Here is a 17,961-nt window from a genome sequence, read left to right on the forward strand (position 1 = left end):
CACTCAGCTTTCTTTATAGTCCAACTCTCACATCCATAATGGAAAATGCATAGTTTTAACAATACAGATCTTCTTTGGCAAAGTAAAGTCTATGCTTTTTGATACTGCTGTCTAAGTTTGTCATAGCTTTTCTTCCAAGGAGCAAGAGTCTTTTCATTTCATGGCCACAGGCACCATCTGCAGTGATTTTGGAGCCTAAGAAAATAAAGTCTGCCACTGTTTCCATTGTTTCCCCATCTATTTGCCATGAAGTGATGGGACCAAATGCCATGATCTTTGTTTTTTGAATGATGAGTTTTAAGCCAGCTTTTTCACTCTCCTCTTTCACTTTCATCAAGAGGCTCTTTAGTTCCACTTCAATTCCTGCCATAAGGGTGGTGTCATGTGCATATCTCAGGTTATTGATATTTCTCCCGGCAATCTTGATTCCAGCTTGTATCATCCAGTCCACCATTTTGCATGATGTACTCTGCATATAAGTTAAATAAGCAAGGTTACAATATACAGCCTTGATGTACTCCTTGCTCAATATGGAGCCATCATTCTATGTCCATTTCTAACTGCTGCTTGTTGACCTATATACGGCTGTCACAGGAGGCAGGTAAGGTGGCCTGGTATTCCCATCTCTTTAAGAAATTTCCACAGTTTGTTGTGATCTACACAGTCAAAGGCTTTAGTGCAGTCAATGAAGCAGATGTTTTTCTGGAATTCTCTTGCTTTTTCTCTGCTCCAACAGATGTTGGCAATTAGATCTCTGGTTCCTCTGCCTTTTTTCTCTTTTTTTCAATTTTTATTTTTACTTTATTTTACAATACTGTATTGGTTTCACCATACATTGTCCTCTGACTTTTTTCAATCCAGCTTGAACATCTGGAAGTTCTCGGTTCAGGTACTGTTGAAGCCTAGCTTGGAGAATTTTGAGCATTACTTTGCTAGAGTGTGAAATGAGTGTGACTGTGTGGTAGTTTGAACACTCTTTGGCATTGTCTTTCTTTGGGATTAGAATGAAAACTGACCTTTTCCAGTCCTGTGACCACTGCTGAGTTTTCCAAATTTGCTGACATATTGAGTACAGCACTTTCACAGCATCATCTTTTAGGATTTGAAATAGCTCCACTGGAATTCCATCACCTCCACTAGCTTTGTTCATAGTGATGCTTCCTAAGGCCCACTTGACTTCACACTCCAGGATGTCTGGCTCTAGGTGAGTGATCACGCCATCGTGGTTATCTGGGTCATGAAGATCTTTTTTGTATAGTTCTTTTGTGTATTCTTGCCACCTCTTTTTCATATCTTCTGCTTCTGTCAGATCCATGCAGTTTCTGTCCTTTATTGTGCCCATCTTTGCATGAAATGTTCCCTTGGTATCTCTAATTTTCTTGAAGAGATCTCTAGTCTTTCCCATGTTATTGTTTTCCCTTATTTCTTTGCATTGTTTACTTAGGAAGGCTTTCTTATCTCTCCTTGCTATTCTTTGGAACTCTGCATTCAGATGTGTATACTGAAACTACAGTTTACTTAATATTTACTACTCGCAGGCCTTCTTCCATGTACTTCCTAGACATCAACTGACACCATTAAAGCCCTTGGGGAGTAAGACAATTACTCCCAGAGGAACTGCTGTTCTCTGCTCAGATAACAGGAGCCAAAGCATAGAGAGATGAAGGAACTCACCTCTGCTAACAGAGATAAGAAAGGGTGAGGTCAGGATGCAATTCTGGGCAGTTGGGACTTCCCTGAGTGACTCAGATGGTAAAGCGTCTGCCCAAAATGTGGGAGACCCAGGTTCACTCCCTGGGTTGGGAAGATCTCCTGGAGAAGGAAATAACAACCCACTCCAGTATTCTTGCCTGGAAAATCCCATGGATGGAGGAACCTGGTAGGCTACAGTCCATGTGGTTGCAAAGAGTCAGACATGACTGAGCGACTTCACTTTCTTTCTTTTCTTTTTGGGCTGAAAAATGTGAGCCGGAGCAGTTGGATCCATCCTATGAGGCTTCTAAGTAAAATGACACAGATCCTTCAAGGCCTAGTAACACTTCTGGTAATATTAAAAATCCACATGGGGCTAAGTATTTGAATATTTTCATTTGGAATATGAGCACAATTCATGTACAGAGTCAGACTCAGCTTAGCAGTCTGAAGTCAGACTCTGGGTCTAATCCTTATCTACCTATCAGCTACTACCACAAGCCAGCTTATTGACCTCAGTTCCCATATATGTAAACTGTGAGCACAGGAATATAGACTGCTTAACTGAACCACAGGCTAATATGAAAGAAGACAACAGATGCATCCAACATTTGTTTATTCTTTTCTTAGGTCCAGTAGCCATGTACAAAGGTGAGAATTAGACCATAAAGAAAGTTAAGTGCTGAAGAATTGATGCTTTCGAATTGTGGTACTGGACAAGACTCTTGAGAGTCCCTTGAATTGCCAGAAGATCAAATCAACCAGTCCTAAAGGAAATCAACCCTGAATATTCACTGGAAGGATTGTTGCTAAAGCTGAAGTTCTAACACTTTGGTCACCTGATATGAAGAACTGACTCACTGGAAAAGATCCTGATGCCACAAAATACCGAAGGCAAAATGAGAAGAGGGCAACAGAGGAGAAGATGGTTAGATAGCATTACTCACTCATCAGTCAGACTTGACTTAGTGACTGAACAACAATTTCTTAGGTCTTGTATTTTTCGTATTGTTAGAGGATTGATTTACTAATAGATTTGGTTCCAATAGTCTGTAAGTCAAGTGTGGACTGCCATGAGGCATAGATGATTTACATGACCTGGATGACCTTTCATATATTTGACTCTGTAAAACTCAATAAAATCAACACATTTCAACTGGAATTTGCTGTCACTTTAAGGAAGCCCCTATTGGTAGTCCTTAAAATGAGATATATTTGAAATATTAGCAACAGGCAGTGAAAAGGGCACACCAATTGAAAGCTACTCATGAACTGATCAGGATGAGAAGAGGGAAATAAAGAGATGTCTCCAAGGAACCGTTCTGACTGTAACTTAATCCTGAAGTCAAAGAGTGGAAGGAGAAAAGAAAACATCATTCAACTGCTCAGCATTGAATTAAAAGAGTAAGAAATAGCGGCTGTAGAACAGAGAAAGACAAACGCATGGAGAAAAGCCAAGTATTTAACATTTCAGTAGAGTGAAGATTACTGTGGCTGCAAATTACCTGAATTTCCCTACAGGGAATCATGCTCTCTTTTAAAGGAAAGGGGCATACTATAACCAAACTCATTACAATTACACTTTCAAGTAACATTCCTTTCAAGAGTAAATATGTGTTAAAAAGACTGCAAAAAGTCTGCCTATGGATCATAAAAAGATGATTTGGAAAACAAAACTCATAGCTCTGTAAGTTATATTGGATGTACTCTATAAAGAACAGCTTGTTTCTTGTGTTTAATCTCCAGGCAGTCACGAAAAAGCTTTTTGTTCATTACAGTTTCAGATAGCTAGTGCTACCTCAAAATAGTCATTCCGTTGTCCTAAACATCATCTGTTATTCTTCCAAAGAATTACCAAATAATCCTAGAGAATATGTAATTTCACAAGTTCCTCAGTCAACTTGGTTAGTTATTAGTTCAAGCACTGAGAGGCCTGAATTACTCGAAAAAGCTTTTGTTAGGTGGTTACCAGGTATTGCCCACTCTGCGGGCAGTTACTTGTCCTGGCACCAGTTCATCCAAACTAGATGCTTGCCCCGGCCCATGTGAACCACATATCTAGTTTTACTGTTGAAAAGAGCTGTCTTTTGCCTCCACTTGCCTGGGATCTCATTAAATGATTCTCCCCTCCCTCACCCAAGAACATTTCTGCTCGTGGAGATTCCCAGGAACATCCAGCATTCACTGTGATGAGTAGAGCTATGTCAAGGCTCGACTTTGGATTAACCTGATTCCACGTGAAAATTGAGAAATTTGAAAACTGGTATCCCAAGGGATCATGGAATCACTTTAGATACACCAAATGTGCATTTAAATTATGGTTTGTGTCACAAAATTTGATTGTGAAATATTTCAGGAGCTCACAAGCTAGGGTCCCTCTTCCCTAATAGTATCATCCATCATGATCTCAGCAGTGTCCATCCCTCTTAGTCAAGCCAATTTCTTGCCTCTCTGAGAGCAGCCATTGGCACTGTCCATTTCTTGCATCAAGGCTTTGACGTATGAGTTCAGTTGATGTCTCATATGGACCAGCCATCAAAACATCAAAACTAGGGGGCTCTTGCATTTGCAAATACCAGTGGAATAACTTAGAACTTTCAATTCTGACTACTTGCTACAAAGCTTATTTGCATTCTTAATTCTCTATTTAATGTGTAATTCTACACCAGAAATTAAGCTCCTCTCCCTAGTATCAGAGTGATCAGATTCATTACAAGACACTTCCTGAATGAGTCACTAATTTGGCAGGCTCTCTTTCCAAATGTATTAACATTAAAAATATTAATAAGATAATCCAAGAAAAGACCCTTGCTTTTTTTAAAAATATAAATTTATTTATTTTAATTGGAGGCTAATTACTTTAAAATATTGTACTGGTTTTGCCATACATCAACATGAATCCACCACGGGTATACACGTGTTCCCCATCCTGAACCCCCCTCCCTCCCCGCTCCCTGTACCATTCCTCTGGGTTGTCTCAGTGCACCAGCCCCAAGCATCCATTATACATGTTTCAATGCCATTCTCCCAAATCATCCCACCCTAGCCCTCTCCCACAGAGTCCAAAAGACTGTTCTATACATCTGTGTCTCTTCTGCTGTCTCGCATAACTGGAACCTATTATACAGAGTGAAGTAAGCCAGAAAGAAAGACCCTTGCTTTTGATTTTTGTATCACTGTATTAGCAAATATTTTTCTGCCTTGGAGTTTGTGTTGTATTAGACCAAAGCCTCTTTTATCCTACATTTTCAATCAGAATCTTCTCTAGAACAAAATGTGGCATCAGGTAGCAGCAAAGTCTGATGCTTAAATGATCCACAACAAAGACATACATCTCAGAGAAGAAGGAAACTGGATAGAACTGCTGGGAATGAAACAGAAGTAGTGATTGCCCAGTCAAAGTAGCTTGGAATATCTGGGATTCCAAGGGATTTTTTTTTTCTTTTAAATACTGGTGTCTAGATAGCTAATGCATATAATGCTTTGGCTCTAATATTATATCTGTAAGAATGATAAAAGAGAAGAAAAAATAGTGGTTGATGTTGTGCCATTTTTTGCAAGTATTTAGGCTCCTTGGAATTTGAAAAATGAAAATAAAATGAATTCTCACATCTACTTTCACAGGTCTGATGCTTGATGGCCAGTGGTCAGGTGGTAGTGGGGGAAAACAGCCCAGAGTATCATGCATGACATCAGAGCTTCTGAAGCTGCTCTGAGGACACAATAGCCATCCCAGTTTTCATCCTGTTTCAGTTAAAGATACCCACTACTATATCAGTTCAGTTCAGTTGCGTCCAACTCTTTGAGACCTTATGGACTGCAGCATGCCAGGCTTCCCTGTCCATCACAACTACCAGAGTTTGCTCAAACTAATGTCCAATGAGTCGGTGATGCCATCCAGCCATCTCATCCTCTGTAGTCCCCTTCTTTTTCTGCCTTCAATCTTTCCCAGCATCAGGGTCTTTTCCAATGAGTCACTTTTTCCCATCAGGTGGCCAAAGTATTGGAGCTTCAGCTTCAGCATCAGTCCTTCCAATAAAAAATCAGGATTGATTTCCTTTAGGATTGACCTCCTTGCAATCCAATAGACTCTCAAGAATCTTCTCCAACACCACAGTTCAAAAGCATCAGTTCTTTGACGCTCAGTTTTCTTTATGGTCCAACTCTCACATCCAAACATGATGACTGGAAAAACCATAGCTTTGACTAGATGGACCTTTGTTGGCAAAGTAATATGTCTGCTTTTTAATATGGTGTCTAGGTTGGTCATGGCTTTTCTTCCAAGAAGCAAACATCTTTTAATTTAATGGTTGAAGTCACCATCTGCAGTGATTTTGGAGGCCAAGAAAATAAAGTCTATCACTGTTTCCATTGTTTCCCCATCTATTTGCCATGAAGTGATGGGACCGGATGCCATGATCTTTGTTTTTCTGAATGTTGATTTTCATGCCAGCTTTTACACTCTTCTCTTTCACTTCCATCAGATGGTTCTTTAGTTCCTCTTCACTTTCTGCCATAAGGGTGGTGGCATCTGCATATATGAGGTTACTGATATTTCTCCCGGTAATCTTGATTCCAGTTTATGATTCATTCAGCTTGGCATTTCGCATGATGTACTCTGTATATTAGTTAAATAAGCACGGTGACAATATACAGCCTTGATGAACTACTTTCACGATTTGGAACCAGTCCATTTTTCCATGGTCAAAGGTTTCAGTGTAGTCAGTGAAGCAGAGGTTTTTCTGGAATTCTCTTGCTTTTTCTATGATCTGACAGATGTTGGCAATTTGATCTCTGGTTCCTTTGCCTTTTCTAAATCCAGCTTGAACATCTGGAAATTCTTACTTCATGTACTGTTGAAGTCTAGCTTGGAGAATTTTGAGCATTACTTTGCTAGTGTGTGAGATGAATGCAATTGTGCAACAGTTTGAACATTCTTTGGCACTGCCTTTCTTTGGGATTGGAATGAAAACTGACCTTTCCCAGTCCTTTGGCCACTGCTGAATTTTCCAAATTTGCTGGCATATTGTGTGCAGCACTTTCACAGCATCATCTTTTAGAATCTGAAATAGCTCAGCTGGAATTCCATCACCTCCAATAGCTTTGTTTATAGTGACCACTACTATATATAAAATAGATAATCAACAAGGACCTACTGTACAGCACAGGGAATTCTACTGAATACTTTGTAATAACGTATAAGGAAAAGGAATCTGAAAAAGAACAGATATATGTATATATATGTGTGTGTATGAATCAGTTTGCTGTATACTTGAAAGCAATACAACCTTGTAAATCAACTGTACTCTAATATAATTAAAAAAGAAGTTTACTGCCAATAAATTCAAACTGCCAGAGACCAAGGCACAAAAGCTATATAGTAACCTCAGACCATGCTTAGAAGGATCCTGAGCGTGGGTCAGTTTTCATCATCCTGAAATTCTTAATGATTTTTGAACAAAGGAGCCCCATGCTTTCATTTTGCATTGGGCTTTGCAGATTGTGTCACCCATCCTGAGCTTTAGCTGTGTCTGACTGTGATTTTTATATCCAACCAATCATGGAATCTAGTTCAGATACTACTGGGTTGCCCCAAATTTTTGTTTGGATTTTTCTGTAAGCTGTAATGGAAAAACTGGAATGAAATTTTTGGCCAACCCAAGAGTTTACTACTCAACATTTATTCATTCAATAAGGATTTTCAAAACACTTAATGTCTGTTAGTTACTGGGATAGGTCACAGTACAGGTAACACAATGGCAAAAGGAAGCTGCTGTCTCTGTTCTTAAAAAAAAACTTTAACTTCTGGTTGAGGAGTAGAGACAAGTAAAAGGATATTCAATGAAGCATAATACATACCATGAGAGTCAAGTGTAGGATACTATGGGAACACATGATGGAGTTACCTAAATGTAAAATCTTCATGTAAAAAATGTCCACATTTTGGAATATGGATGGTCAAACTATGTTTTCTTTGTTTCAAAAGTGATATGTACTATATCTGTTTCAGTACATTAGTAGTACACGTTCTGCTACAATTAGCCCTGGTAGGATTTATGCTATTTTATCACAGAAGGTTTCTACAAGTTTCTAATAGTATGAGAAAGGGAGACAGATTATTCTTACCTTGTTAACTTAAGGCTGGTAACTCTTCCCTTTCAATGAAATGAAACGATGAGCAACTTTCAGTGAATTATTTGGAAAACATTTCCCCCAGAGTTAAGACACACATAAGCCCTTATCATGTCTGCTGCTAAAGAGGGCATGATTAATTCATTTTGTTCTCAGTGTCCCTAATCATTTCGTTAATCCTTTCCCCCCTCTCCTCTACCCTGATGCCCACATTAGGAGGTCCACATTTCAAGTGTGGCAACCCAAAGTGAAACAATGCCATCGCTGACATCCCATTTGCTCTGAGCAGGATGGTGGGCATGTCTAGTAATAAATGATATGAAAAGGTCTGTTATTGACAAGCTGCCACGCGCTGTTTGCATTAGCGAATCTGAGAAGATGATGGCTGCTACCCTTGGTCCCCATGGTACTGGGCTCAGTGAGATAGCAGAAAGCGCCTTGGTTTACTTAGAGCATTGATAACACCTCTAAATAATTAACTGAGGACTTCCTGTCTTCAATTACTTAATGCTTTTTTTTTTTTAACATCTTGAGAGGATTATAAGCAATTTATGGATTTCACATGATGAGTGCATTTGCCTCTATTCCCACAAAGCATTTACGGGATCATGTTTCTAAGGCTTTGAGGTAATTAAAAATAAGCATGGAGACAATGGGGCTGGTGCTAGGTGCCCTCTTTCCCTTCTGTCATATCTAGGGACCTAGATTCTCAGGTTCCTGGATGACTAGAGCTATAGCTTCATCAGTGTTTGACTGTGACTCAGGGAATGCCGCGGTTTTGGAAATGATGAGAAAAATCAAAACCTTTATCTCTGGGGGGGTTGGGGCAGCTCTTCAATCAAATGTTTGAGATTGAATGTGAAATAAATTTGATTATTTTAGTTCATTTCATAAACTCAATAAAACAGTCATTCCCATCATAAAATAGTTCCCTACTGAATTTGATCAGTCAACTAACCATGGAACTGAATTTTCCCTGGCAGATAAAATGTGTGAACACTACACAAGTCTTGGGTTTCAGATTTTCTAATGCCAAGCACCACACCTGTCGCATAGGAACTACATATGTGAGGGTATACTTAGTAAGGTTTTTTTGAATAAAGGTATATTTACTCATTTAACAAAGAAATCTATTTAGGACTATATTGTCCAAGTGAAGTACCTTCCTAATCTGTCTAAAATTATACAGAGGGATGGATGAAATGAATTCTAACAGATTTCTTTCCCCTTTTATAATCTTAAAAGAACTCAAATTAGGTGGAAAAACTTCAAAATGTTTATCCCAATAAAAGAGGAACTTTCACATTAAGTTATGCACATAAAATCTTCTGTGACATGAAAAAGGTCATAAAAAATGATAATAGAATAACTGGTGGAGTGAAAGTATTTAAACAAAAATCTTTGCAATTATTTTAAAATTAAGAAGGTTATCCATTCTGTTGTTTTGAACAATACAATTGAATTTGGTCTGCTGGCATGTAACTGTTGGTTTCTAAAAATGGAAACCATTACAGCTGGCAATAATTCGAAGCCTATGCTGATTGAGTATACAGATTCTGTAGGAAGAGAATTCTTCATCCTTGTATCCCAGTTTATGGTGAAACTTTTATCGCTACAAAGTCTTCATTGACCTTAACTTTGCTTTCAAAACTCTGTAAATGAACATTCCACGGCCTTTCTAAGTCGTTCTTTTGATTTCTTCTACCCCATTCGGTACAGAGTTCTGTTGGAGCAGCACTATACAAGCTAGTCCTTAACTCGCCACTAGTATCGGGAGCTTCTCAAGAGCAGCAGTCTAATTTTGGAGCACTTACTATACTATCTAGAACACAACAAGCAGGTTACATGTCTTTTATTTTTTTGAATGAAATGATATTCTGATTTCCTTATAGATGGAAGCAGTCAATGCCTTGGGCACCCCGAGTAGGCCAGTTTTCACCTTCATTTTTCCAATGTGGATATTAACACATTATTGACCAGAGATGTACTAACGCTACAGGCATTAGTTTCTGCAAAAATTCCCTGGTCAGTCATGTATTTAAAACATCCCTCACTTACAAGGCTGCGATGAGAATCACAGGAGTCAAAATGCAGTGGTTCTTTAAAATTATAAATCACCATATACATGTAAGTTTTTATCATGGAAAATAACATCATTTTAATTACTGGTGATGATTTTCATTTTTACTGAAATAAGGAACAAATTTGATCATCTAAATGGATGACGGCTTTCCGAACCCCATTATCATCAGCTTAGCTCAGGATCTTCAGATCAGGATTGCAATGTGCTAGTCCGCAAATATTTTATTAAGCACCTTCTGTAGGCTTATGGCACTTCTGGAAAACAGTGGACATCTGTCAGTGAGTGCTTGCTGTGTGTCGGAATTGTCCAGTTGAGAGTAAATCACGATGAATTTATTTTTTCCACCTGTATAGCACAGCCTGCATCTCCTCTAAGGAAAAATCAGGCGTGCTTTTCCAGGCCTTCCTGCACTTCGGTGTGAGTTTCATCATCCCTGGTATCAATGTACCCTGCTAAGTATAGGGTCCAATGGAAGGAAGGCATTCATTCACTCAGGAAGACTGAGGCAGGGGTGGGGGTGGGGTGCTGGGTGGGAAGGGTTGGAGTTGGGAGGTTCTGACAATAGGGAAAGAGTGAAAGTTTGTAAACTTCTGCTTGTGTTCTCAGAAACTAAACAAATTTACACAGCTGTCTGGGATGACTCAAATGATGAGCTAAGTTACTAATTCTCTTGAAGCATTCTATTCCGTACAATGAGGGTAATAATTCTCTCTTCCCCATAGGTTTGTGATGAGGATCAAATCAAACAGTAAATGCCAAGGCTTAGGACAGTATTCAACACATTAAATTCACTTATTCTCAAACATTTATTTAGCACCTACTGCTGTGTCATGGACTGTTCTGGGAGCTCAAGGCATGGGATTGAAGTAGGTAGAAATATTCCAAAGGAGCAGGACAAAAAAGTCAAATAAAAAGCAAACACTGTCAGGCAATGAAAGGTCTGTGGTGAAAATAAAACAAGGTGATGTGAGCGTGTATCAGCAAAGCTGACCTAGACTGGGTAAATCAGAAATTGCTTTTATTCAGGACTGACATTCAGACTAAAACATGTTAATTATTATTATAATCACTGCTAGTAATTTCTGACACTATACTACAATACTGTACTATTACTATATTATTAAAGCTAATTATAATACATGTTATAATAAGCAACAAAATAATACAATTACTATTAATTAATGTTAATAATAACAACAAATTGTCACAACCAGTCAACTGTTAACTATTCTGTGTATTAATTACCCACACAGTAGATAAATGTTAGCCTCTGGTTGATTTTTCTCCTTCCTTCAAGTACATTCCTGGCTCTCCTAGCCCCATTAACTACTAGTATATCCTTGGGGAATGAAAATGCATCTTACTGTTAGTCTGGGGAAAAAAAACACACACACAAACCTTAATACTGATGCAAAAACCCTACACATAATGCATATCAAAGCCAAATATAAATTATTTCTGAAGTTATCTGCTGTTGTAGCTTATTGCTGCCAGTGTGGGCTCTTCTATTAGCATGGATAAGTGGGACCTGACCATATGTCAAGAGAACACGTCCTCTCGAAGTGACCTCATATATCAAACACACACCCCTGGGAGGCTTTGCCCCCCTAACCACAGTGACAGACTCTTCCGGTAGGTTTTCCTCTTTTTTTTTTTTTTTTTTTACCTGTGACCGTATGCTGCCTCCTGTCAGTGGTGTCAGTGTAGATGAGACCTTTCCCAACCTGCCTGAGCTGGTACTCTTTAATGACGCCATTTGGCTTCGGAGGGACATGCCAACTCACATGCAGAGCCTCTGCACTGGGGGCCGTGACTCTAGGCGGAGGGATATTCTGCGGGATTCCTTGGGTGGTAGCTGCAACGACCTGAAAACACAGGAATTAAACAGCAATTTCTTGGAATAGTACACTAGGTATTCTGATCAATGAGAATGTCACTTTTGTTTTAAAATGTTGTCTTAGCTTGGCATATCATTAGCTGGGCTTAGAGAAGCAGTCCCTCTTTTTAAAATTCTTTCTCTACCATCCTATTCAAACAATGAAATCTGACCTTGAATGTATTCCTAAGTCTTCGACTACCATTTATCACAACGGTTCAACAACAGTTTTGATGGCAGAGTGCAGTCCTCAGTTTAAACAAGTAAAATCTGGCTGGCAGACTGTCTTACTAGAGAACTCTTGATAACTCTCTCCCATATGGCCCATCGGTGTCTTTGCATTTTAACAGCCTGATTTTGTACATTTTAAGCACCAGTAAATTTGGAGCAAAACCCACATCTGAACTTGCTTGCATATAATATACTTTGAACAGTGTAAATGGGCAGCCTTTTTGGTATGATACCCAGCCTTTCCTCCTATGATACCCAGGATGACTTTATAGTGTCTGCACCAATGTTCTAAAAGAGAACCAAGTGAGAAGAAAAAAAAGGTAAATCAACCAGTGATTTGCTCAACATTATCAAAGTATATTTGGGTGGAAAAATTGGCTGCCTTTGTTTTTTCACAGAATTAAGTCTGATTTTGCTTTCTCACGCATTGTTTTGGCATCTGGTAGGAAGGAGATGTGTTATGTGAAAAGCAGAATGGTTCTAGGACCCTTTGGACCATAATTTTTGATTGGGCCAATCAGCTGCCATCTGTCTAGATGGTGGGGTGCAACTGATAGATCTGAATGAAAGTTGTATTTGGATGGTTCTTCAACAGTGTTCAAAGATGCTGAGCTTCTCAAGTTTAAACCATATGAAAACTGCATTTCCTCTGACTAGTTTGGCATCGGTGAAATGGCTCTTTCCTTATTTTCCTCCCAAATTGTTTGATTACTTTTTCCTTTTTTCATTTAGTAGCTCCCTCAAGGTGGCTGGTCATCTATGGTTTTTGGTTTTTGTCCCTCTGTCTATTCTTAAATGACCATATTCAAACTCATTGCTTCAACTTCCTCCATAGATCTTTCCAACAAATTTCAGTCACTTCTTAATCCAGCTTCTGACTATAGACACTTTCACTTAAAGTACCAAATAATATTGGTTCAACAGTATGTGACCAAGAACTTCCAGATGTACAACCTGGATTTAGAAAAGGCAGAGGAACCAGAGATCAAATTGCCAACCTCTGTTGGATCATAGAAAAAGCAAGAGAATTCCAGAAAAACATCCGCTTCATTGACTACACGATATAGCCTTTGTCTATATGGGTCACAGCAAACTGTAGAAAAATTTTCAAGAGATGGGAATATCAGACCACCTTACTTGCCTCATGAGAAACCTCTATGCAGGTCAAGAAGGAGCAGTTAGAACTAGACATGGAACAATAGGCTGGTTCAAAATTGGGAAAGGGATATATCAAGGCTGTATATTGTCATCCTACTTATTTAATTTCTATGCAGAGTACATATGACATGTCAGGCTGGATGAATCACAAGCTGGAATCAAAATTGCTGGGAGAAATATCAATAAGCTCAGATATGCTGATGACATCACCCTAACGGCAGAAAGTGAAGAGGATCAAAAGAACCTCTTAATGAAGGTGAAGAGGAGAGTGAAAAAGCTGGCTTAAAACTCAACATTCAAAAAACTAAGATCATGGCACCTGGTCCCATCACTTCATGGCAAATAGATGGGGAAACAATGGAAACAGTTACAGACTTTATATTCTTGGGCTCCAATATCACTGCAGATGGTGACTGCAGTCATGATATTAAAAGATTCTTTCTCTTTGGAAGAAAAGCTATGACCAACCTAGACAGCACATTAAAAAGCAGAGACATAACTTTGCTGACAAAGGTGCATATAGTCAAAGCTATGGTTTATCCAGTAGTCATGTATGAATGGGACAATTGGACTATAAAGAAGGCTGAGAGTCGAAGAATTGATGCTTTTGAACTGTGGTGTTGAAAAAGACTCTTGAGAATCCTTTTGACTACAAGGTGATCAAACCAGTCAAATCAGTTCTAAATATTCATTGGAAGAACTCATGATGAAGCTGAAGCTCCGAAGTTTTGTCCACCTGATGCAAAGAGCTGATTCACTGGAAAAGACCCTGGTGCTAGGAAGGATTGAAGGCAGGAGGAGAAGTGAGTGACAGGATTAGATGGTTGGATGGCATCATCAACTCAATGGATATGAGTTGAGCAAACTCTGGGAGATAGTGAAGGACAGGGAAGCCTGGCGTGGGGCTCTTGGAAGGGCCTCTTCCCTTCCATGGGGTCGCTAAGAGTCGGACATGGCTGAGTGCCTGAACAACAATCATTCTGGTATCTTCTCCTCCTCTGAAATATATTTGTGAAAGCTTTAAAAATGTTAATCATTCTTTCCTTTTAACTTTTCTTAAAAAAAAAAACTGAATTGTGTTAGTTTCAGGCATACACCAAAGTGACGCGGTTATATACATATATGTGTGTGTGCGCGTATTCTTATTCAGATTCTTTCCTCTATAGATTATTATGAAATATTGAGTATAGCTCCCTATCCTATACAGTAGGTCCTTGTTTATTTTATATATATAGTAGTGTGTATATGTGGAGAAGGCAATGGCACCCCACTCCAGTACTCTTGCCTGGAAAATCCCATGGACGGAGGAGCCTGGTGGGCTGCAGTTCACGGGGTCGCTAAGAGTCGGATACGACTGAACAACTTCACTTTCACTTTTTACTTTCGTGCATTGGAGAAGGAAATGGCAACCCACTCCAGTGTTCTTGCCTGGAGAATCCCAGGGATGGGGGAGCCTGGTGGGCTGCTGTCTATGGGGTCGCACAGAGTCGGACATGACTGAAGCGACTTAGCAGCAGCAGCAGCAGTGTGTGTATGTGAATCCCAAATTCCTAATTTATCCTTTCTCCCCACTTTCCCCTTTGGTAATCATAAACTTGTTTTCTATGTCTGTGAAACTATTTTTATCTTGTAAATATGTCCTTTCTTACAAAGAAAAGACTTTGTATCCATTCTTTTAGATTACACATATAAGTGGTATCATATGTTATTTGTCTTTCTCTGGCTTATTCACTTAGTATGATAAGCTCTTGGTCTGTTGATGTTGCTGCAAATGGCATTATTTAGTTATGTTTTATGGCTGAGTAAAATTTATATATATATATATATATATATATATATATAATGAATATATATTTTTGTTTCCTGATTTGCTTTCAAAATGGCACCATGACCTACAAATTGGTCAAGCCAGTTACTTTGAAGATACCTATGATACCTCATTTTAATTCCCCTACATACAGTTGACTACTGATTCTTGTCAAGGCTGTTGGAGAAGGCTTGGAACTATTTTATTTCCCTATGTCAGACTCCTTTGCCCTTTGCTCTGTTTTATAAGAAATGGCAATTTTTGTTGATATGATATTTAAATAGAATTTCTGTTTTTAAACTGAGAAATGGCTTGGGAATTATTATGAATTTATTGAAGACCAACTAAAAAGTGGTTGGTGAAGGAGAAGGGGATTAAGAGGATAATATTGGTTCAAGTTTTTTTCTTTTCGTGAAGGAAATATTGATATTTGAATAAATCTCTCTTTCAGTGATCTATCCTTTCAGATGGAAGTGTTGGTACTCAGTTGAGATGCCATATGGACACCTTACTTTATTGAGGTGGACACTGTTTTCTGTCACTGGAAACATTACTCATAGCCTGGACCTTCCTACAGTCTTGACACTGGGCAATTCTGTCCAGAGTTTAGGCAAACTCCTCTTACCTTGCTGCTGGTAGCACAGCCAGCAACTGTGCAAGCTTTCAGCTGGTATGAATATTCCATAAAGGGCTGAATTCCTTCCGTATCAGAGAAGCTCAGTGATGTTCCTCGAAAACATTCAATTCCATTTCGGAGAAGAATGTAGGCAATAATAGGACCTAAAAGAGACAGACAAATGCCTGATTTTGAGTGTGGGATTCTTTGAACCATTTGCAAACAAATTAGATGGCTTAGAGTTCTTAAAGCTCAACATTCAGAAAACTAAGATCATGGCATCTGGTCCCATCACTTCGTGGGAAATAGATGGGGAAATGGTGGAAACAGTGTCAGACTTTATTTTCTGGGGCTCCAAAATCACTGAAGACGGTGACTGCAGCCATGAAATTAAAAGATGCTTGCTCCTTGGAAGGAAAGTTATGACAAACCTAGAGAGCATATTCAAAAGCAGAGGCATTGCTTTGCTAACAAAGGTCTGTCTAGTCAAGGCGGACCAGTTTTTCCTGTGGTCATGTATGGATGTGAGAGTTGGACTGTGAAGAAAGCTGAGTGCTGAAGAACTGATTCTTTTGAACTGTGGTGTTGGAGAAGACTCTTGAGAGTCCCTTGGACTGCAAGGAGATCCAACCAGTCCATTCTAAAAGATATCAGTCCTGGGTGTTCTTTGGAAGGACTGATGCTAAAGCTGAAACTCCACTATTTTGGCCACCTCATGCAAAGAGTTGACTCATTGGAAAAAGACTCTGATGCTGGGAGGGATTGGAGGCAGGAGGAGAAGGGGATGACAGAGGATGAGATGGGTGGATGGCATCACCAACTCAATGGACATGAGTTTGGGTGAACTCCGGGAGTTGGTGATGGACAGGGAGGCCCGGAGTACTGCAATTCATGGGGTCACAAAGAGTCGGACACGACTGAGCAACTGAACTGAACTGAGAGTTCTGAAGAAATGGGATAATATAGCATTATTTAATTTTAATTTGCTATTACATTGCTATGTTGAAGCAATTCTTAATTACACCCACTCTTATGGAGGAGGTAGATTCTTGACATAAATAATCAGAGTCAATTGTTTATTTCCCCTGAACTGTCAAACATTTACTTTCAAAACTATTTTGCCCTTCCATAACATGCTTTGCTTATTTGAAAGCATCTCAGATATATAATGGGATTCAAGGAAAATAATAATTTTGGGCTAAACATTTGTGAGGGCTAATTCACAAATGAATGATTCAGTTCAGTTCAGTCACTCAGTCATGTCCAACTCTGCGACCCCATGAATCGCAGCACGCCAGGCTTCCCTGTCCATCACCAACTCCCGGAGTTCACCCAAACTCATGTGCATCTAGTCAGTGATGCCATCCAGCCATCTCATCCTCGGTCGTCCCCTTCTCCTCCTGCCCCCAATCCCTCCCAGCATCAGAGTCTTTTCCAATGAGTCAACTCTTCTCATGAGGTGGCCAAAGTACTGGAGTTTCAGCCTCAGCATCAGTCCTTGCAATGAACACCCAGGACTGGTCTCCGTTAGGATGGACTGGCTGGATCTCCTTGCAGTCCAAGGGACTCTCAAGAGTCTTCTCCAACACCACAGTTCAAAAGAATCAGTTCTTCGGCACTCAGCTTTCTTCACAGTCCAACTCTCACATCCATACATGACCACTGGAAAAACCATAGCCTTGACTAGATGGACCTTTGTTGGGAAAGTAATATCTCTGCTTTCGAATATGCTATCTAGGTTTGTCATAACTTTCCTTCCAAGGAGTAAGCGTCTTTTAATTTCATGGCTGCAATCACCATCTGCAGTGATTTTGGAGCCCCCAAAAATAAAGTCTGACACTGTTTCCCCACAAAACCGAAGTTCCCTTTTTATGGTTAGATGTGTGCCAATGAAATGCATCTCACTAATTTCCGTTCCCTTATGGATTTAATTGGATTATGTTATTTTAATTTTAAAAACAGTTTCATACCATTTGACTGTATAGGTTTCTTCCAGCTTAAGACTATTACATCATCAAGATGATCCATTTTTGTCCACCTGGGGGGACTCACTCCTTCAGGCACATCTTCTTTTGTTCTGGCTCTAACTGCCTTGCTGAATCCTCGCCCATAGCGATTCCAGGCAGAAATCCTATACTCATACATCATGTAGGGCTCCAGGTTCACATCTGGAAAGACAGAAAATCAGACAGTGAAGTTTTTCAAAAAATTAAAAAACATTTTTACCATCCTATTGAAAATGAATGTCAGAACTTTTAAAGAGTTAAAAATAAATGCCTAATGTTCTAATCCCAGTGTATGTAAATAAAAACTTGAATGTCTTTACTTTCTGAATCCTAACAAACATTATGTTTATTACAATATTT

The 17,961-nt window shown here is 39.3% G+C and overlaps 1 protein-coding gene across 1 annotated transcript in view; it reads right to left on the minus strand.

Annotated features, from left to right (window-relative positions):
- USH2A (usherin) overlaps nucleotides 1–17,961 on the minus strand; it is a 983,289-nt gene that overhangs the window by 195,094 nt on the left and 770,234 nt on the right. Inside the window, exons 54-56 of the mRNA XM_060396021.1 lie at nucleotides 17,566–17,763; nucleotides 15,605–15,759; nucleotides 11,574–11,772 (exon numbers count right to left, since the gene is read on the minus strand). Of these exons, the coding sequence (XP_060252004.1) occupies nucleotides 11,574–11,772; nucleotides 15,605–15,759; nucleotides 17,566–17,763 (552 nt within the window). The remainder of the gene's footprint in view (nucleotides 1–11,573; nucleotides 11,773–15,604; nucleotides 15,760–17,565; nucleotides 17,764–17,961) is intronic.

This window comes from Ovis aries, chromosome 12, assembly GCF_016772045.2.
Source record: "Ovis aries strain OAR_USU_Benz2616 breed Rambouillet chromosome 12, ARS-UI_Ramb_v3.0, whole genome shotgun sequence".
Classification (NCBI taxonomy): domain Eukaryota; kingdom Metazoa; phylum Chordata; class Mammalia; order Artiodactyla; family Bovidae; genus Ovis; species Ovis aries.